This window comes from Python bivittatus, unplaced genomic scaffold (genome assembly GCF_059951505.1).
Source record: "Python bivittatus isolate LINGU-HERP-01145 unplaced genomic scaffold, Pbiv_v1 ctg000700_np1212, whole genome shotgun sequence".
NCBI classification, from domain to species: Eukaryota; Metazoa; Chordata; class Lepidosauria; order Squamata; family Pythonidae; genus Python; species Python bivittatus.
Window position 1 is genome coordinate 76836212 of NW_028277098.1, and position 23325 is coordinate 76859536.

General features: G+C 39.9%; 1 protein-coding gene across 1 annotated transcript; it reads left to right on the forward strand.

The window, feature by feature from the left end:
* The first annotated feature begins 818 nt into the window (after nucleotides 1-818).
* On the forward strand, nucleotides 819-22528 carry MYL9 (myosin light chain 9). Its single transcript, XM_007436604.4, has 4 exons — nucleotides 819-976; nucleotides 13711-13915; nucleotides 20407-20568; nucleotides 21390-22528. Exons 2-4 carry the CDS (start codon nucleotides 13732-13734, stop codon nucleotides 21560-21562), a joined length of 519 nt encoding a protein of 172 aa, XP_007436666.1. The 5' UTR covers nucleotides 819-976; nucleotides 13711-13731; the 3' UTR covers nucleotides 21563-22528.
* The last annotated feature ends 797 nt before the right edge of the window (nucleotides 22529-23325 follow it).

A 23325-nucleotide genomic window follows, 5' to 3' on the forward strand; every position in this document is an offset into this window, starting at 1 on the left:
AAGTTCAAAATGCTAATAAACAAGGCTACATTTGGTTAGTACTTGGATGGGAGACGAGGATTGTTGGCTAGACTGGTTAAAAGAAACATGCTGGAAGAAGGCAATGGCAAACTACTTTTGTATAGTTGTGGAGACAGCTACATGGATGATCCATGAAGTCACTAGAGTTGAGCCTGACTTTAAGGAAATCTGACTTTATAATATACAGTACTGCTTACAATATGTCTCTACACCATGAGGAATCCAGTGAGGAAGTGTTACTTGCTTCGATGGAAATGTGAGAGCCTGTTTGACAGGAAAGATGAATTAAAGGTAACTGCCTCTGATGGCTTCTTTTACATTTTTCCTGCCTAAGCCTGTCTTTATTCTCTAGAAAACATCTGTACTTTTCTGGTTCTGGCAAGGGAAAAAATAATTAAAACAAACAAACAAACTGCACAGAGGAGTGAGGAATGCCAGCTAAGCATTGCCCAGGAAGCCCTTGTAGATTTTAAGCATTTATTTTTAAACCTTTGTTTAAACTCTTGCTCCCAACCAGCAGAAAAGTTTGTCATTTATATGACTTGCATCCTTATAAAGAAAACTGTTTGCTACATCTTCTCAGTTGCCGGCTGCTTTTAACAACTGATCAGAGGGCTCAGGGACTTCCCTCCAACCCTCCCCCCATCATTTCATCTATATAAGGCAGAATCCTCTCTTCCCCTTTCCTTATTCTCACAGTCCCAAATCCAGCGTCTCACAGCTGGGCTGCTGCCACCCGCACAGCTCGGCATTCTTTTGCCTTGTATGGCCAAATCCTTTGGGGTGGGAGGGGACCATCTGGGAAAACTCTCTTTTTTCATTGGCTGCCTCTGCCCTCTGATCCTGCTTTTCTCCAAACTAGGGAGATTAAAACAGCAGCTAATTAATTTCATCCCTTTGCAGAAACGCTACCTAGATCTCTCTGAGGGCTTTTAACAGTTTCTGTCTGAACCAGGTAGGTGCTCTTTCTTACATTTCCCTTTAGCAAGTGGGGGTTGGGGGGTTGATGGATGGAAGGAGACTTTCCTTAGGCAAAACAAGAGCTGATAGCTTCCTGTTATACTAGATCACTTAGCCATTACATCGCATTTCATAATCCAAAATCAATGCTCTGTTGTTCTGCTGCAACAAACTAGCAGTAAGGTTATTCTTCTGGAACATGTTAGCTACTGATTGCTGTACTCACTGCTTTTTGTCATGTTTACCTGTGGTTCTTAACCATGTTTTTATTCAACTCAGTTTTCCGGGTTTGCATGATGCACTCAGCCATAAAATAATTATGTAGGCTTCTGTATAACATGCTAAGTAAAGTGTGGTTGGCTAGTTTGTGGCTCATGTCATGCATATTATGCCATAAGGAGTCCTTGGCACACAGGAGGTTATCAGATTTATAGTGAATCACAACTCTGGTCCATCTATGTCAGACTTCCCCAATGTGATGCCTTTCAGAAACTCTGTGTTGGAAGCTGTAAACATCCACAAATTTGGAGTGCATCAGCTTGGGGATGGCTGATAACAGTCCTTACAGGTGCACATGTGAAACTAAGCAATAGTTTGCTAAACAAATTACAATTGTCTGGATCCACACATTATAATAAGATATGAACTACAGTTTACAAATCTCAGTGGTTGGATTCACGTACATGTTAAGCCCAAACCAAACAAATCATACTAGGGCTAAGAACAATACATGAACTACTGGCTACTTCCTAGCTATGTTCTTAGAAGCAGCATTTCAACCAGGACTGCAAGGATGGGGGGAAAAGAATCCACTTTGCCACTGCAAACAATGTGGGATACACCTGTTTTTTGAGAAGTCTATTTGTTGTCCTTAATCATGATACTGCAGGTCCCCAAACCTGGAAGAAAATTTTCTTCTGGCTAAAGATGTATGATTTGTATTAAACTTGGAGGTCCCATTGAAGGGACCATTCCAGTCCAGCTTGAATCTTTTCATCAGGGGAAGCTTCCAATTACTTCCATTGTTGAACTTCATCTGGAAATCCAGAGCTACAACATCCCTAATCAAGGGCTGTCTAGCCTTTAACTGAATACTTTCCATCAGGGGAAGCCTCCAATTATTTCCATTGTTGAACTGCTCTTTGCCATTAATTACCCAATCTGAGTAAGCAAAGCAGATTAGAGTCTGATGAAGATATCTTTTTCGTACTTTGGAAAGAAGAAACATCCAGACACTGTAGATTCAGGAGCACAGTTTACAAATGTCATGGTCTAAAGCATTCAGACTGCAATGTCGTGTGCACATACAGAACTTTGTAAGATTTAGTTTCAGTTAATATGTATGAGATGGTACTGCTAGCCAGACCTGCAGAGTGCTTCAGCCTGTTGAACATTGAGGCATCCTTGAAGGATGTGTCTGGTACCTTTTCTCCTCAAAACTGATTAAACACTAAGAGTGAAAGCTATTTCAAAGAAACACTAAGAGTTCAGTGACATAGAATTGCAGGACAACAAGTTTGCTAAATCACCTGGCTACCTTTAGGCTAGTCAGAGTCAGCTAAGCTTCCTTTTGGCTTGTAGGCACTAGTATGTTGATTAAAATAATCTTTTGGGAACATGCTTAAAGTTTCATGTTTATCTTGAAAAAAGGCCTCAAGCATGACTTGTAAGACTTGAAGGTGGGTGGATGACTATATTTATTCATTAATGCAATAAGATGTATCCTTTTACATACTCAAGAATGCTTTTTTAATAACACGTTATTATTTTAGTATACATATCTTCTGAACCTAGATCTATTTAGTTGAACTCAGGATTTTAGCAAGCAACAAAATAGATATCTGAAGACTCTATGTCCCCTTGTCTGAGCTACAACAGAGAGAGAAGTAAAAAAGGTATCAATCTTAAGACAGGTCTTTTAATACACTGAGTTCTTTGTCCATATTTCAGACTGCAAATAAAACTGTGTGTGTGCACATGCATAAGTGTACAAAAGTATAAATTTGGATCTAGAAAACCTACAGCAAATATGGGGTATTAGTGTAGTATAATAAACAACAACTGAAAAAGAGCTGGAAGTCTAAGGTGAAGAGACAGCACCTCTGCCTTACCAAATGTCAGTTTTAAAGAGTCTGTATCTAGAAATCTAAGCTTTGTTTATGGTTTATTTATTGAATAAACAGTAGTAAGATGACTTGCTCAACATACTTGGCCAAAATCAAACAAATCACTTTATAGTTTAGCAGTCTCTGAATCCAGCCAATAAATGCCTCTGATTTGGTGCCTTTCAGATGTGGATTAGAAGTCCCATCATGATCAAACCATTTGGGGATGATAGGAATTGTAGTCTATTTGGAGAGAACCAGCTTAGGGAAGGCTGCTGTAGCATACCACTTACCTACAGATTACCTCCTGTACTCTTGAACAGTAGCCAGACTATGGTGGAAACCAATATGTACAAGCTTCATTCCACTGAATGAATCATATGTGGCTAGAATATCTGGTGGATTGTGCCCTCACACATGCAGATACTTGAAAAGCCATAAAAAAATGAACTGCAGCTGAAGAAAACCTTTTACAGGTAGTCCCCAGTTTAAGAACAAGTTCCGTTCCCAAGGTCTGTCTTTACGTCGAATCTGTATGTAAGCCAGAACAGCATTATTGTATAATACTGTATAAATAGTATTGTGTAATTAACTCAATCATTGTGTCTTTAATTTGAATTTTGCTATAATAGGTTCTGTTCTTAACTATAGGTTGTCCTTAAACCGGGCGTTATTAACCCAGGGACTACCTGTATTATTTGGACCACTAAACTGTGCCAAGTTTCTTCCCCAAGTAGTGAAGAACAGCAGTCCCAACAACCATTTAAGGTCAAGAGAGGAAAGCAAGAACTGCTATGGCAATTAGAAGCTCAGGAAGAGGTTGGGGAAGCCTCAGTGCCGTTATGGAGTGACAAGAAATGTGTCCAGAGGAAAAAAATAAATGCTCATTTCCATTAGTCAAATTAATACTCTGGTCTATTAACAAATTATGGAAAGAAGGAAAACTCGATATGGGTAATCTTGATCTTAAGTTTGTAATAATCCTTTATCTTGTCCCTCTCCTACATTTTATCAGGACATTTGAGGGGGAGAAGTAGGCAGCTTACATGGGCATCCTTGGTGACCTTATGGGGCACTTCCTCCAAACCATTCCATAAATCACAGAAAAGTTTTAATAGGAAATAATGAACAAGAGAAAGCAGAGTGGGCTGGCTGGAGCATCACAACAAATAGGTTAACAGAAGGTAAATGTGAAAGCATGGAAATCCAGGGCTTTTTCAGACCAGACCAGGGACCTCCTCTGCAAGGGGAATTGCCACAGCTTCCCTGCTCTGTGAAGTGAACAAGGTGACAATGAGACTTTCAGGTTTTACTCTTTTTGTGGCTAGAGTAGCGTAGGAGAAGTCAGAGAATCAAGAAAATAATCAAGCAGAGAGTGGATACTTCTTTGCTTTCCTTTGATGGTTTCCCCTTAAAAGCTGCTAGTTTTTAAACGCTTGCACTTCCCAACAAACATTTTTTATACATTTCTAATTAAAAGCCAAAAGTAGCATTTCAGGTGGCATGAAAAGGTTTTCTTACAGTTTATCTAAGCAATCAGAAATAAGCATAACACACACACAGACACACAATGCTCATTTCAAATGACTTGAACAATTTTCATGCCAAGCAGCAAAAAGCAACTTGATCGCACAAAATTTTACACTTAGTGATATATTTGCACCATTAAAACTGCAAGCTTTAAAGACAGAACTGGTTCAACGGAAACAAAAGTTAAACAGCAACAGGCCAGTTTCAGGCCCTTCAATTGCCCGGGTTGAACTGATCCATCTATGACAATCAAGGCTCTTGATCTGCTCTTACACATAGACCAAAATCCCAGGGTTCCATTGTGGTATGACACCATTGTTTAAGTTTTGCCTTAGCCACAAAAGTAACTGATCAAATTCCTAATATTATTAAGAGCATGACATTCTCTGCTGTCCCAGATTTAGCACCAGATCTTATGCGCTACCCAAGAAATCTATATTTTAAACAGCATCACCAATGGATGCACAGCACACCACAATTTTGCATCATGACAAACCTGTTAAAATGCCACTTTGTACTTAACTACTGTAGCTGGATTTGCATGTTGTACTAAGCTAAAATATGGTTTAAGCCTGGAGACATTTTGCTGGGCTGGAAGTATTTAGCTGAACAGAGAAAGAAGCTGATGTATGGCAATTTCCTTCTTTCTTATTTTCAAGCCAAACTTTGATACAGTAGGCAGTATGATACTGCAGGAATTTCTTAGCCTTTTGCTTTTCTACATCCAGCCAGTTTATAGTATTAAAAATTCTGTCAAGATATTTGCAGGAAAAATATTGGGTGCTTGTTTTGCTTTGTTTTGTTTTAGAAACAGAAATATAGCTAGGATACCAGAAAGCAAAACCTTAGGACAATGTTCTGCAATCTGATAATGTCCTCAGTAGTGGTTGATTTCAACTTCCGTAATTCCCAACCAAAATGTTTGCACTGGCAGGGAGCATTAGATGTGCAATTCTATAAGTATACTGTTTGTTTAGAAATAAGCCCCATTGTGAGTAGTGGAACTTATTCCTGTGGTAAAAGATACAGCCTAAATAATAGATGAGAACATAAGAGTAATGTAGCATTAAATTCCTGCTAAAATCATTTAAAGAGAATCAGTAAACCCTAAAAACAGTTCAGACTGGATGATCTTCATCTTGGTAAGTGCAGTTTAAATATTTGCAATTGCCTTGACCGTGTTATATTTATTTTTACTGTTTCATTATCGGGATTATATGCTAAGATATTGTCATATTAACAAGGAAGCAACCTAAACAAATCTTCATGATTATTCCCTGAATTTTTTTGTGGGTATACAAGATATATAGTCCCTACTTGACTGAGAAAATGTCTGTAGCATAGCCAAGAACACATCACAAAAATTTGTCAAGTGAAATTGAAATACTGTATGTGCTTACATGGATATTGGTGGGTTTCAGCCAAAGGATTACTATTACTTTAAAATCAATGGATTCAAATCTTGTTTCCAGCCCAACCTCACTTAGAGCACTGAACAACTCACTGTCTTTCAACCTCCCTGCCGACACCCCTCTGCAAAAGAGATATTATGGTAGGGATTTATCTTACAGACCTTTTGTAAGAAATAGAGAAAGAACAGCCTGGCTCATCATACAGCAGTAAAAATCAGAATTCTTCAGATTTCTGGCTATAGTAATCAAGCAGGCAAGCTGTTCTAAACTGTCTAATTAATCCATCTCCTTTTGCTAGTGGGCGTCGCAAAAACCAATGAAGGCAATTTATTCCCAATTTGGGGACTATTTCAGGGGAGGCTTGTAGATCACAAATAGATACCGCAGGGGGCATAACCAATGATGATAAAACAGCTGTTTGCTGGAAGATAAGTTGTTCCTTGAACTCCCTCTCACCTGCCCCAAGATACTTTCTACCAGCCTACCTTATCTTTGTCTTTCTTTCTGTGCAGGTGGACACATTTCCAAACAAAGCAGTAGGCTGCAGCCACCAACCATTTTACTGTATTTTAACATTGCCTCTCTGGGAGGCAGGGAATTCTTGCAAACAAAGATGGTGCTTGAGGTTGGTGGTTGCTTTGCAGCACCCCAGCTTCCTATTTAATTATTATTAAAGTTTCTAAGCAAAATTAAGATCTGTTAGGAAGGGAGCATGGCCCCCTATCTCAGGCTGAGACAAACCAGGAAAGCTGTAGTTCCAAAGCTCTATTATGTCTGAACTGCCGTTCCTTGCCTTGGTGCTGTCTCATCTGCCTAATTAATCTATGAATATTATCAGGAGAGCAAGCGTTGGGGGCACTGAAGGTATCAAACAGCACTGCAGAAAGGAAGTCTCCAGAGGTGGCTGCTGCCTGGGATCATACCTGTACATGCTTCTGAAAGACCAGCTGGGACCATAGTTGCTGCTTGGAGAAACAGTATACAAAGGGGGAAGAATTTAGCATCGCTTCTTGGCTTCAGCCAATTGCAGTTTTCTTTGTGATGAAGCAAATGGAAAGAAGAGAGTGGAGCAGCTGGTGACGAACCAGTGTTGGGTAAAATCCCACTGAAGGCAGCAGGACAAAGAGGCTTTTATCCTTTTTGTAGCAGGAGGTATATCCCAGCCTTGAACTAATCATCTCACCTCCTGTCTTCCTGGGGCTGCAGAAAAGGGGTCTTTCCTGGCCTGCGCTAAAAGCCAGCCTTTCAGCTCTGCAATCAGTGCTTAGCTGCAGGTTTTGGGTGTGTGTGGTTTTAAAATTCTTGGCTAAGCCGCGGTTTGGCCCCTCAAAAGGTAACTCCTGGTCATGCTCTTATCAGCTACATAAAGGAGTTAAAAAAAAAAAAAAACTTCCTAGAAGTTATTTAGCCCTGGGAAAGCTGTGCCTGCAGATGGAGGTCTCAGAGAGGAAGTAACACAGAAAGGAGCCACAGGGTCTTTTAAAGACTCTCTCCTTGGGTTCCTTCTTACTCCGAGACAAAAAAATATCCCATGCTTTCAAATAATCAAGGATGACCAGGTGAGAGTCCTGTGCCATCACTGGGCAAAAGGGACTTAGCAAGAGGAAAAGCTGAAAGTAGGGGAAAATGCATTTTAAACACATCTGTTTTTCACATATTAACAAAAGTGTCCTCAGGAAGGGGCTTCCAAAGTCAAGCAGGCAGCCACAACTATAGATTGAAGCCCAGCCATTTTTATGTGTGTTGTGATACATGTAAAAAGGGGGTGGTGCTTCAATTGCATAGTTGCGGCTGCCATATTGACTGTTTTGACCACTGGGCACACCGGTATGCTAATTTCTATCCCTTTCCCCTTCCAGCCAATTTCAACTTCTTTCAGCGTATTGAAGGCACTGATTCCCAGCACCAAATATGGCAACTCTGGCTGTCAGTTTGGCTTACTGAAATTCTTTTCTTTCTGGAATCTCTGACTCTTTAATGTTCCTGTTATTTCTTGCTAGATTGTTGTTCCATCTGCAGGGCCCAAGGATGAACTAGCGAGGCATGTTCCTTACAGAAAGAAAAGCAATGCATTCCAAATATTATTTGGAATATTTAAATGCTGCTTTTAATCTCAGCAGAGAAAAGGCTTTCAAATGCAGATCTTTCACCCTAAGAGAAGACTATTCTCCCATTCCTTGTCTGATGTCTACTCAGGTTCTATCATTGGAAGGGAACATTTAAACCGGTCTTTCTCAACCTCAGTAACTTTAAGATGTGTGGACTTCAACTCCCAGAATTCCCCAGCATGCTGCTTGGGCAATTCTGGGAGTTGAAGTCCACACGTCTTAGTTGCTGAGGTTGAGAAACACTAATTTAGTCCAACTGTCTGCTCTCTATAGGAATCCAGATTAAAGTATCCGCAACAGATGACTCTCCAACTTTTGTTTAAACACGTCCAGTGAAGAGATGCTTTAATTTTTATAGATAATTAGTTCTACTACTCTTACCATTAGGAAGTTTCCTTTAGCATTCATTCAGAGTCTGCTTTCCTATCACTTAAAAGCATTCATCACCATGGAGTGAGGTGTCATCAGTATGCTGATGATACCCAGTAATACATCTCTGCCCCGGCGAATTAAGCAATGCTGTTGATGTGTTGTCCCGGTGCCTGGAGGCTGTGGGGGTCGATGGGAAACAAGAGGCTTCAGCCGAACCCTGGCAAGATAGAGTGGCTCTGGGTTTTTGGGCCTTCTGCATATGGGAGCTTACCATCTTTGGTACTGGATGGGGTCACACTACTGCAAACAGACCCAGTGTGCAACCTAGGGGTCCTTATAGACTCTTGACTCCTTGCTCGATGAGCAGGTGGCAATTGTGGCCAGGAGGGCCTTTGCACAGCTTTGTATTGTGTGTCAGCTATGCCCCTTCCTGGACCATGAGGCTCTATTCACTGTCACTCATGCCCTAGTCATCTTCAGAACAGATTTCTGTAATGTGCTTTACATGGGGTTGCCCTTGAAGAGCATCCGGAAGCTTCAGCTGGTGCAGAAGGCTGCTGAGCAGACAGTTATGTGTGCCTCGTGTTACACCTCTGCTCTATGAGCTGTATTGGTTGCCAATTTGCTTCTGGGTGCAATTCAAGGTGCTGGTTCTGACCTTTAAAGCCCTATATGGCATGGGACTGTTCCCAGTTACATCTACCTGTCCCATCAGGTCCAGCAGAAGAGGCATGCTCCTTATCCCGTCTGCTTAGGAGTTCCATCTGGTGGGACCCAGGATACGTGCCTTTTCTGCTGTAGACCCTGCCCTCTGGAACATCATTCCCTCTGAGATGAGGTTAGGCCCATCTCTGTTAGCCTTCCAGAAAGCCTTGAAAACGTGGTTCTTCCATCAACCCAGGGGATCCCATGGCAAGGCTGTAAAGTGGTTGAGTGAGGCTAAACAATGGTTGTCCTCTTGCTAGCTTGGGGTTCTTTTATGTTTTTATTACTTTATGTTTTTATTTTTTATTTTTGTTGTTGTTTATGTCTGATGTTTTTTATATTGTGATATGGTTTTGATTGTTATTGTGCATGTAAGCTGCCCAGAGTCACTTTTTGTGAGATGGGCGGCTATATAAATTTGGTAACTAACTAACTAACTAAATTATTCTGGAATTATAGAGAACTGATTTTCTGTGTGACCCCCTCCGGGTACCTGAAGTGTGTTATCATTTGCTCCTTTCATCTTCTCAAAGAGTCTTCCATTTGTCTTTCCTCATCAGACTTAGTTTCCAGTCCTTCATCATCCTTATTGTCCTTTTCTGCATCTGATTCATTTTGTCAGAGTCTCTTTTAAACTGTGCTCCTATTTTTGGGTTAACATATACATATTGAGTGTAGGCCACTTGATAAGAAGGGATACGGATTTGCTGTGCCATAACCCCTTGCCACAGCTATTCCACCAGGCTGTGGAAGAGAAGCAGAGCTGCATCATTGGCTCAGATGCAAGCATGGGCTTCCACAATTCAGAATCATGAAAGCAACATTGCACCATTGTGGCACTAGCCCACATCCTTTTTGTGCATGCATCGTGATGTGATGCATGCAGAAAGCGATGGGTCTTGTGCCGCAATGTGCAGTGCTGTTTCATCAGACCAACTAGTTAGACCCCCTTCTATGGACGCCACTGGCTGCAAAAACAGCACACAGTTTCTGTCTTCTCCTTCCTAGAGTGGATTCTGTTCCAGCTGCCCATTAATGCAACTTTGCAACTTTGTGTTTTGTTTCTCTCTTCCCTTTTTTTTGAGGGCCCTGTCTAAAATGAAGACTGTCCAACTACTTATCTTCATAGGATGCTTTTTGATATGTTTTAAACAAATATTAGCATGTCACTGCACAAGGACAGCATGATGAAAGTCTTTTCAAGCATGAGTTGTACGCTTTGCAAGGAAGCAGATACTTTTACAGTCTCTAAGTGCAAGAAACATGGTTAATGGGTAATGAAAGCACCCACAGTGTTTTGAAAATCAAGTCAGATACATTTGGCTTCCCATTTCCAGATGGTAGGAATTGTAATTTGTATTATCTTTAATATGCTATAAAAATCCTCCACAGAAGGTAGCACGTAGCCCACATTGGCTGATCTTGGGGAAAGAAGCTTAGGAAATTGGACTTGGTTTATACTCGGACAGGAGACAACCAAGAAATCCCATGGCTGTTGACAAGACTGAGAAGTAAAAACATTTCAGAAAAGGCAATAAGAAAGCACTTCTGCAAACATGAATATGTCTGCAGAGTTATCAGGAATCAAGCTCAGCTCAAGGAAGGCTAGATCTTTAATCTGTAAATAGCCTCTAGCATCTCTTAGCCTTTGTCCCGTGAAGCAGCAAATATGGTCATGTGCCCACCTGGACTGGACAGAATTATCCTAACAGACCAGAACTGCCAAAAGCCTCATTTACAATTATGGTTCTGTATGCTACTTACTGTATTTAAGTAAAGTCCACAATATTGCATGAATAATCACAGAGGTAACAGGTAGGGTACCTCAAATAAATAGAGAAACAAGGGGGCCCTAAAAAGAGATGAATGGGTTTCCTTGGAAATGTTTGTTGTATGTTGATTGGTTACAGGATTGATAGGTAAGAGTATAAGCCGGTCCTCAAAAATGTGATGTGGGCTTCCTTAAAGAAAGATGGTTGGAATCACTGGAGTTTCTTTCTGACCATCCCCCAGTTTAGTTTGTTGTGTGTTTGTTTGTTGTTCCATCTTTTCTTTTGCATCCTTTTCATGCTGCTGTCATACAGGGCAGAGCCTGCTTTTTCATCCAATAAAGGGGGTCCACAAAGGGAGGTTAGAGAAAGTCAACATGATGTGCACAACACACATTAAAAAGGGGTGGGAGTTTGATTGCATGGTTGCACAGGCCATTCTGACTTTTTCTGAACCCACTCCATGGATGCCTCTGTATCCAATCTTTCAATATATTTTAAAGAAATATTTAAAGGAATTGCTTTTCTTTTCATTTTTGCTCATTTATTCTTATTTAGAGGGAAATGTTTGGGTGTCCTTAAAACAAGAGCAAAAAAAGAGCAGAATTAATTTAGAAGGTGTGTCACAAACCTAGGAATAATGACTTCATTCAGCCAAAATCCAGTCCCTCCTTCCATAGTGAAGAAAGTTATGACTAGATGGCCTGAATGCTTAGTTGTTTTGCAGTCCAGGTGCTAATGGTTCAAGATGCCTGCTTTCTTCAGCTCCTCCTCTGTAAAAGAGGACATAGGGACACCCTCCCATAATCCTGTCTACAGGCTTCCCCTTTGCTTGATGAACTGGGTGCTTGTAATCCTTCTTCACAAGCTGTAGGGGTAGTTCAGAGAAAGAGCACAGATATCCAGATGCCAGGCTAGACAAAGGGTGTGAGAGGGAGGCAACTGGAATGCTTGGAATCTGCTCTGAACAGATAACTCATTTCCTCCTATTCCTGATCAGGGCTACAAGCGACTGTGCCTTCCTTGTGAGCTTGCAGAGCTGCTAGAGAATCAGAAGAAGCCTCAGATTAGTTCAGCTGGAGGCAAGGTTCGCATGGGGGAAAAAGCAAACGGATTTCTTCCAGTCTCTGTATGGAGCACCTATGCTAGGCAAACAGCGTCCCTTGGAACTCCATGTTTTAAACCTGTTGATTTCTTAAGTGTTTTACCTCCCTCAATCTTAGATCTGTCTGCAAAGACAGGAAGCTAGCCAGAACGGGCGGAGCATTGGAAAGTCTCTTAAAATTAAAATAGCATCTCTATCTAACCCAATCACAGTGAGTTGTTCTTGTACTAAAACACTCATCTGAAGAATGGGTTTAGAACCTGTAATATAACCCGCTTTCGGAGTATGCGGATTAGGGAGCGGGGGTGGCATAAACTTCCTCATTTCACCAGGATGTGATTATAATAGACTGTAAGCTTAGAAACAGATTACTTTACTGCTTTCAACAGTGGTCATGATATGAAAAGCTGATAAATTTACCAAACCTACAATGCCATTTGGGATAATAATTTAGTTGGGAAATTCAAAATGTTATGTTTAACAATAAAGTAAATATCAGTATTAGGTGTTAAATGTTAAATGCTAAATATTAGTATGTTATGTAGAAGAAATTTCCAGGTGGGTAACAATATTTGCTATTTTTGCTGCAACATAGATTTAGGATCGAACAGAATAACTACACATTCATTATGGCATAATTTTTATGAATTAGAAACCATATCATTAGGTGCATCTGAATTAGTGGGCTTCATAACACCCATGCCAGCCTGCATTTTGATCAGATTTTGAGTCTTGCCAATAAATATATTGGGAAGGTACTAGGTTGGGGAAAGCTAGCTTATGACATAATAAGTAGATATATCTTTCAGTTGTGACAAGACATTCTGTACAAGAAAAAATGTTTTTCCTGCTTAGTTTTAACATATTCCTGAAACATGAGCAAATGTATATTTATCTAAAAGAGATAGTAGCAACCTGATGCCTTCCAGCTGTTTGAACTTCAGCAGGACCAATAGGATGCAGGACATGAGGGGCAAAATAATTGGAGTGTGTCAGGAAGTCTGCCCTTGATTAAGAAATACATAGGTTATTAAGGTTCCGGGGGAAAAAACCCCCACAGTAAATAAATTAGCTTTATTTTTCCACCATCACATAATGATTTGACAATTTTTGGGGACTTAAACTGAACCAAATTCTTATTTTCTCAAAGACTCCATTTACACAGCATACTTAACCTGAGTACTGAATTAATCCAGTTTTTGGATTCATAGAATATACTTACCACTAATGAAACAGGCTGGATTTATATGATGTCTAAAACACAACATAACTGACAAAAAATAATTAACTATGCTTCATGTGCTATGTAAATGAAGCTGCTAAGTCTTTCACTGACCTATATCAGTGTATTGTGTGAACAGAGCCAAAGTTAGACAAACGTATGTCACTACCAGCACAGATCTTTGTAGGTTTATGAAGAAGTCCAATTTAATTCAACGGAGCTGTGATGCCATGTAAGAACGAACAGGACTGCTGCCTACATTACGGAATACTGAGATTCAGAAAGGTCTTAAGAGATTCCTAGCATGAAAAACCAGAGGATGGAGGAAATCAGAAATAAGTTATTTGCAGGTTTTATTCAGACTCCTTTTCTGAAAAGCACATTTCTATTTTGTTTTCCAGGCCAAGAAAAACTCCATCAAGATGTCCAGCAAACGAGCCAAGGCAAAGACCACCAAGAAGCGCCCTCAGCGTGCCACCTCCAATGTCTTTGCCATGTTTGACCAGTCACAGATCCAGGAGTTCAAGGAGGCTTTCAATATGATAGACCAAAATCGTGATGGGTTCATTGACAAAGAGGATCTACATGACATGCTGGCATCTCTAGGTAAGAAAATATGTTTAACCCAGTGCTATTTAATTAAGAGAAGGCTGCGACGTTGTAGATGTTCTCCAATGACATCTCCCAGCAGTCCCAATTTATATGGTCAATGAGAGGGTTGATAGGAATTGTAATTCAGAAACATCTGGAAGACTACAAAAGTATCAGGATTTCTTTAATTTCAATCTAGTCTTAACCTTGAACTGCAGAGATATTCTTAGCAATACATGATCTCTGAGATCTCATTTGAATATACAGCTGAATGAGGTGTTAAAGGATTCAAAGCAGAGGAAGTAATATTTTTAATGCTCCCTTACATTAAGAATTCCATGCTAGTAGAAAAACAACACAGTAAGCAAAAGATAGGGCCAATCTCAGCTAGGCACAAAACCTAAAAAGGATTAGGTCTGGTTAGTATTTGGATGGGAGAGCACTAGGGAAGACCAGGGCTGTAAGCTAGACTGTAAGTTTAGAAAAACATCCCAGAAGAAGGTTTTGAAACTCTACCAAGAAAACTGCATGGATGTATCAAGTTGTGCTTAACTTGAAGGAGACATTACTTTTTGAGGGCCCTCATCTTTCTTCTGCAGTGCGTTTTCCCAGACTTGGTTGCACAGAGAGATTTCATATGGGCAAATTTAATTGTCCAAAATGCTATGCCTTTTTGTAAAAGAAGTTACGTGGGGTAATAGCACAGACGTACCCAATAAAGTTGCAGTATGTAGAGTTAACTAAGATAATTTATGAGAAGCATAATTAATTATATACTTCTTTTCGTTACTTCAAAAGAAAGTCAAAGCTAAGCTATAATATACAGTATGTCCCCTGGTTGCCCGGTGAGCTTCATGGCTGAGTGAATACTTAAATCTGGTCTCCTCAGGTCTAGTGTAACACTTTAATTACTGTGCCACATTTGCCCTGCCAACTTTTCTTATTATTGTCTTCTAAATGCTATGCTTGTCCAGGCTGGAAGGCTGAAGGAACTGAGCTCAGAGTTTATGAATGCCTTTCTCTAAGTGACAGTGTCCAATGCGAGGCTTCCTAGACTCACAGTTGGATGTTCTACCATTAACTTGGTAAAACAGTTTTCTTCCTCATCTGCCTCCTTGAAAGTGGGATACCATGGGATGGGTCTATAACACAGCTAGAAAATTCAACACATAATACAACACCCACACAGAGGGTACAAAATGGGGCATCACCCCTTCCAGTGAGTCACTGTCCTATTTGTTGTGACCTTAGGTGCTGAACTAAGAAAAATCCAATCCTTCAGGGCCAAAGAGTTGCTTGCCTCTCATATGAAGAGCCGCATAGGATTGCCCCACAAATCTAATATTAAAAGTTATCACATAGTTAAGAAGTCTTAAACATTTGATATCTTTTTTTTTCATTCAAATAGCATTTATAAGTACATTATATACATTATATACATGATCAGGCAGGCCAATCAAGACATCTCATCATCCTTTTTTAAATGATAAATTAACGAAGCCATATATTTAGCCACAGTTATACCTAAGTAGGGCAAGCAGAGCTGCAAAAATATAGAGATGACCAGTAGAAGATAGCAAAGAGTTACCCTAAAACTCTTAATTCTATACTCCCATTTAATGTTTGTGCATATTTTGGCACCCCAAATCTGGTAGCCCTAATCCCTTTGGGGGACTAAATGTTCTAGCAAGAATAGTCTCCCTTCCCCTGCCTTCTCCTCCACCATACGGTACTAAAATGATGATGGATCCAGGGGCTCCTGCAGGGGAGTCAAAAAGTCAACTGTGTAGTCAAAGGTTCACCTCCTTTGATATGCACTGCAAGTGCAATGCATGTTAAAAAGGGGCAGGGCTTTGGTCACACGGCTGCAGCCTTAATCTTGACTTTTTTGATACCCTCTGTGGTCGTGTGAGGGGGCCTGCCAAAGATAAGGACATGCTGTGGTAGTCACAGTGTGTTCCTCCGACTGCTGTCTTCCACAGCTTGCTCCCAATCTGGTGTCCTCCAGATCTACTAGATGCAACAGCCATCGTTCTGGCCAATGGCACGCTATTGAAGATGATGGGGAACAAAGTCAGTTCTTTTGGAGGGCACTGCATTGAGCAGTATACCTCATATACCTGAGTAAGCTTTTGTGGCTGGGGAATTCTGGGAGTTGAAGTCCACACATCTTAAAGCGGCCAAGTTTGAAAAAACCCTGGTTCAGGCGCTGCAAGTGTTTCAGACTTCTGAAATATGTCTGATTTCCCCACCACAGATATTTCAGTGTCCAACTGTGCGTCACCCATTGTTTCTTAAGTGCCAGTCATGAACTATTTACTCATGTGTTGGATTTACACATTACACTAAGGTGTATTTAACACAGCATTCTAAGCCATAAACTAAAGTTTACAAATTACAGTATCTGCACTTACATAACAAGCTACAGCAAAATCACACCAGACAAATTAGGGTGGTTGTGATGTAAAACCTGGTCTGAGCCTTTCTTCTGAATCCAGTGCCAAATGTTGATGTTTTGGAGTTGATTATTTGTGAAGCTTTTGAAGTGGTTGAGTCAAGAACTAAATAGTAACCTTTCTCACTGTATGTTACCTATTTTCACATAACATAAAAACATATGAATTGCCTTGCTGGACCAGACCAAATTATAATTTAGTTCAGCTTCTTTCTTACAGTAGCCAGCTACTGTAAATGCTTCTTCAAAGCATTCTGCAAAGAGAAATTCCTGAGTGTCCTATTATTAAGAAATACTACCCCTAATAATGGAGGCTCTACTTACCTGCATTGTTATATTGTCTATTCTTCACCATATAGCTTTTTCTTATAGACAGTTCTTGTGTAATTGTCTACAAGGATTGGTTCAGCTTGAGACTCAAAACTGTGGCTGATGTGAAATCCAAATCATACAGTTTACATTCTAGACATTTTGGCAGTGTTCAAACAACGCACTACCAAAGGTTAGCTGAACTATGGTTTACTGAATCAGTTCAATTGCCTGAGTTCACACAACACACTGAACCAGAAAGCACACTGGCTAAGTTCGCTCAACAACTCTTGAGGCACAGTTTGCCAACTACATTTTAGTTTACTGTTTTGTTGGAATCCAGATTTGTTGAACTGTTCCCAAGGTGCTAGAAAATTCACCTTGGATCAGCTGGAAAACTTAAAAAATAAGGTAAGAAAACAATGGCTTTGAGGAGCGTACATTTGAATAATCAGGAAGGAATCAGGAGGGCATTAAAATGCTATTCTTCAGAGTACCAAGAACATTCTTAAAGTGTTGCACCTCTACAGATGGCCACTAGAGGGCTGTCAGCTGTACCACAGTGAAGGTACAGTAAAAAGATAATTTGGTCTCTTGATGAATCAAATTTGAAGGAGAAATTGGGATCCTGGAGGCCTGAGTGCATGCTCATAGTAGCAAACTGGATTTCCTCTCCATTTACACTCACTGGGCAGTATTTCTTCCCCAGTATATTTTTCCCTGTTTCAACTGTCATTCTGCATCAGTTTCCTTGTGTTTTGATGAGTCTGTCTCCCAAACCCCTCCCCCAGCACAGATCTGGTTTTATGGGGAAGCTCCTTAGAAACGGGGAGTAAAGGGACTAGTCCCTTTTTTTGGGGAAGACATGTTCATAGGGACATTTTATTGCTCTAATTAATAAGACCACATTTTGTAAATTCAGATCTCTGTTGCTGATCCCTGTAGGTTGGAGCTAACACTGCTAGGATACCACCAGGCCACCTGTATAGCCATCACACTATACAACTTTTTGTTGTTGTTCATTTTTCATTATATAATTTATGAGGAATTATGTTGTGCAATCAAAATAGGGGTTTTTTTTGGTGTTTTTACAGTTTTTTATGTGTAATTGTTTTTATGTATTTATTTTTTAATTGCTGTACGCTGCCCAGAGTCACCTTGTATGAGATGGACGGCTATACAAATAGGATAGATAAATAAATAAATAAATAAATAAATAAATAAATAAAATAATCGGATTCAATTTTAGGCTCCAATTCTGCTCAAACTTACTGAGAATAAGTCCTTAGTGAAACATATTTTTGAGCAGACATACGTAAGTACAAACCAGGGGCTTCTGCTGGAGGTCAGGTCAAAAAAGTCAAGATGGCAGTTGTGACTGTACAATCAAAGCTTCATGCATTTTCATCTGTGTTGCATGCAGATGGGGTGGGCCTTTGGTCATATCTGCCATTTTGATTTTTTAAACCTTCCCCCACAGGTCCCTCTGGTACAGATTTCTGTTTCCGTATACCCAAATGGACCCCACTCTGGAGCTGGATGACACAATAAATCTAAAAGTTTGATAAAAGAAATATGCACAATTGGGGAGCATGGGTAAGATGGCAGAGCATGTTCCTTAACTGACTTACCATGCTATGTGAACACAGCCATTAAATCATGGCTAATTTGTTCCATTGAGTTCAGTAGTGGCTAGCTTCTAGGAATCCTCTATTCACTTAACTGAGGGTAAGATCTTACTGAGATCTATCACACTTACATCTAAGTAATGCTTAAGATTTTGCTGATAGTCCAAATCCACCCTGAATGCTGATTCATTTGTACTAAACCATAGCTCTTTAAATTGTGGATAAACCACAACTGGCTAGTTTCATGCAACATGCTAAGCCAGGATGCACAAGGATTTCCTGGCCTTTGAATCATATGCTGGGGGAACAAAGGCCAAAAGGTAGAGAAAAAGGATAAAACCACAATTGGTATTCATTTCATTTACATTTAAATGTAACTAAAATTAAACATATTATTCTCTTTAATAATTTTCCCTTCTCACAACTAAATATTAAATTTTATAGCAGCCATTGAAGGTGTCTGACTGCCTCACCAAAGATCTGGTTTTATTCTTCAGAATATCCCTAAAAAATTATGTAGCAACTCTTTGTATTCCTTCTAACCCAACAGAATGTTGGAAAGCAATATATAAAAGGCTTGGACTCTCTGTCCATCTGTGCATCCCCAGGATAACTCTCCTAACAAAGTGGGACCAAATTTGATGCAGGGAAGTGGGGAGCAAGCAAAAGAAAGACTGGGTTTGAAAATGGGCCAGATCCAGCCAGGGGCTGTGGAGATCAAAAAAATTCAGAAAAATTTATCCAGTTCATTGCTAGGGGGGAGGCAGTTCAGCATTTCTTCCTCCCTCCTGGTCACATGACCATAATGGAGGGGTTTCCCTACCTTTTTTTTTTAAATTATTATAGAAGGTTGAGAGCATTAACTAATCAAACTTATATTTAGTTGCATGATGTGTTTCGTTTGCACTTACACGAAGCAGGGCTGGTTCTACCATTCGGTGGAATGAGACAGGCATCTGCATTAGAAGATATTGTGGGGAGGGAATTTATCGTGACCTCTGATTCTTCCTTTAGCTATTCCCTTCCATTAGGGAAGAGAAACACTGCCTGTGACACAATGAATATGTTCAACTGAATTGTTAAGCCTTGTTAAGGATGTGCATTCTACTATGCTTTTTTTTTTTTTTTGGTGCCTTCGAGTCAGTGTTGACTCCTGGCAACTGCCTAGACTAGTCCCTGCAGTTTTCTTGGTGAGATTTTGGAATTGGTTTGCCATTGCCTCCTTCCTAGGGCTGAGAAAAGTGACTGGTCCAAAGTCACCTAGCTGGCTTCGTGCCTAAGGCGGGACTAGAACTCATGGTCTCCTGGTTTCTGGCCTGATGCCTTAATTACTACACCAAACTGACTCTCTCTACTAAACTAGACCCATTCTATATGGCAAACAAGCTAGTGTTGGCGATTTATTTCAGAATTTAGTATGGCTCCCAATCCTGGAGTGTCTGTCATTCCCAGTTAATGCTATTTATAATTTGAAGTCAAGTTGAGTAGTTTGTTTTAAATACTGATTAGCATTAACCAGATATGGCAGCCTATTAGAGTCTGGATAACCCGCTAAGCCTCTGGTAAATCACTGATGCAGGTTAGGAAGCCACACTGGACAGATGGTGGTACATGCATCCCTGTTTAATATGTTCACACATCATTTGTTCAATCATGGAATAAAGCACAATTGGTTGTATTCACACTGGACAAATCACATAATGGTGTAGACTACTATGTGAACTCAGCTTACTGATCCTGGTTTCAATGGCCTGCTGCCTCAAATAGGAATTTTATCCCATCCTTAACATTGAAATAAAATTCAGTGGTCAGTTCAATTGCTTCTGTAGACAATCTGGGCAGGGAGGATCATGTTGTCCTTCTCCCCAGCTAATAAAATATCTTGGTTTGAACATGAAAGTCAGGGTTAACTACAGGTTTTAAAATTCCTGCTGTCAGATTTGCTCCAGCCACATCATTCCTGGTGTGCTGAGTAACTCCAGTTCTAATACCCCAACCTTTAATCTTCTCCTGTTGGAGCTGGAGAAGACTCCAGAGTAAGCTTTCACAGAAGAATTCAGTTGGACCAGGGCACTAAATCAAGGCCTAATTTCTTGGCTGACTGCATCTTTCAGGGAAAAATCCCACAGATGAGTACTTGGAAGGGATGATGAGTGAAGCACCTGGACCCATCAACTTCACCATGTTCCTTACTATGTTTGGGGAGAAGTTGAATGGCACAGACCCAGAAGATGTCATTCGGAATGCTTTTGCCTGCTTTGACGAGGAGGCCACAGGTATGATCAGAGGAGACTGTTTCTGTACTACAGTTGGGGGCTTTCTGCTAAGCCATCTCTGAGAGCTTGTAGCAATAGATAGATCCAGCAGTATACGTTCATCTGGGTGTATTGTGAACCCCCTACTGTATTTGGGCCTATCTTTTTGTGGAGTTTCTTTGAGATACCCAAAGCAAATCTTTTTTTGCTCCATTAGATTAAATTAGACTAGACAAGACTAGATTAAATTAGTCTTGCCCTAAGAGATCTTTGTGCTGAGATAAATGAAAGGTGCACATTGCAAGCCCAGACTGCATGCAACCTCTTCACTCCCATAAATGTCTTGTGCGCAGCCTCAAATGTTTCTTCCAAATTACAATTTTCATGTGACAGGAGGAGGAAATGATTGAATGCATGGGAAGCATTCATACTCGTACTGAATCATATATTTTAATTAAGTCACAGGCTTTTTTTTAAAACTTAGTCTCAACCATTTTAGGTAGTGTCATCTGTGGCATAATATGAAGGGTAGTCCCCATTCTGGTAAAAGTTTCACACCCCTAAGAGAAACAGCACTTGGTGAAAAGACTGTTCAAACTAAATAATGGGAATCCTTTTTTCAAATAGCAGTGATCTAGGAAGGACACATTTGATTTCAGAAATTCACTGAGTGGAACGTGAAACAGAAGCTGATGCAAAATTTTTAATCACATAAAACCTCTGCCACCCCTGTTGACCACCTTACCATATCTTATGGAGGGCAGCTTAGAAGGCAGCCCTCTTCTAATGGACACCCCTGGGTCCTTCTTTCCCTTCTTCTCTTCCATTCATCTCTAATGCAGGTTTCATTCATGAAGACCACTTGCGTGAACTGCTTACCACCATGGGTGATCGTTTTACAGATGAGGAAGTAGATGAGATGTATCGAGAAGCTCCAATTGACAAGAAAGGCAACTTCAACTATGTGGAATTCACCCGTATCCTGAAGCATGGAGCCAAAGACAAAGATGATTAAAACTAAGAGAGATTCCAATTTCCAGTTATCCTTGTTTGTCCTAGTCCTCTTGTTCCTCTTTGAGATTTCCTGATGCCCTGGGTCAAGTAGTAGAATGGGGTACACTCTGAAATATTTCAGAGACCTATTTCTATTCGTAATGAAGAATGAGGTTTGCATATCTGTGTATGTTCACGTGGATCAATACTGATTCATTATTAAGCCACCTGATGATTTGGTAGGTCCCATGGATTAAAATATTTGCAATATCCCCTTTATAAACAGATTTGATGGGGGAATGAAAAGAAGCACTGTGAATGCATCTGATATTGTTTCATACAACCACTAGCATTAGATCTGAACCTAGAATTGGTGGCCTTTTAAAAATAGACAACTGTTACCAGTTCACATATACAGCACTTGCACTTGTAATGTGATTCATATTCAACTTTTTCACTGCCATCACAACCCAGTGAGGTAAGGCTATGGTTATTCTCATTTTAAAGCCAAGACATTGAGACATATATACACCCAGGACTATCCTATCACTCTGCAGATGTGAGAATGGAATTCAGATCTCCCAGATCCTGCATCAAACCTTTGGCCTTCACCTTCACTACTTATATTGAACCCCTGAAAAGATCACTGGATACCAGGTTGGCTTTGGGATTGTCTCACTGCCTCTTGAGAAGTCACACCCCATTTTGTAGTCAAGATATTTTCTTCACAAAGGATATCTGAGGACTGGTAAAACACATTTGACACTCATACAAAGATTCTTTCAAATGTCTCCATTCCTCTTGACCCAGACACATAATATATCAGCTAATGCATTGATAAGAAACAAGATGATTGGTCCACCAAAGCTGAAATTCTCTCTCACATAAATCCCACCTTGGACTCTGACCTAACATTGTATTTTTTGTGGAGGTTGCCTGAAAAGATTGAACAGAAAGAACACAAAAATAAATCACTTTTCCAAATCTGCTTCCTTTCTTTTTCCTTCTTCTATTGAAATGTCTGGCTTGAATAAGTCAATTCTTTTTATTAAAAAAAAAGGTACAACTTTTGGGATATTGCAGAAGTCCTACAATTATCCTTGCTGGTTTCCAATTAATAAGAGATGTTGCTGTACAGTTGCTTTTTGACAATCTGACCAAAGATTTTGAGATTTGACCAACAATGAAACTAAATGTGTGTGTTTGTTTCCTTCATTACATAATAGATATTGATTATTGTGGAAACTAACATACAAACATTTTCCTCAGCAAGGCTTCTTTTGGGTCTTTATTGGTACCTTTATTAAAAAGTTTAAATCCAGTTTAAGGAGTCTCCAATTTTCCAGGAACCCACTTATATCCCACAAAGCATTAGTGTGACCCCCAGAAACCATCCAAAAGTTGCCACCTAAGTTTAAAAATTATGAAAGGAGAACATTATTAAATTAAGTAAGAATAATTAGTATGTCATTTGAATTAAAATTATATAGAAATAAAATATATTTTAACTTACATTAAAATACATTTTAGTTTTGTCCTGACTCACACATTTCTGAGAAGTATGACCTCTAGCTCTCCATTTAAAAGCTATCATATGTGGCCCTTATTCTCAAAAAGACTACATACCTTTGGACTAAATGCTTTATGCCTCTTAAAGGTAAAAAGAGTAGATAATTTTATAATGTTCTGAATTTTTTTTTATTTCGAAGTAGGTCTTGTTTAAATTAGCAGGACTAACCAGCCAGTCCTGTCTTATGTTTAGAAATTTAAAAACCAATCAAACCA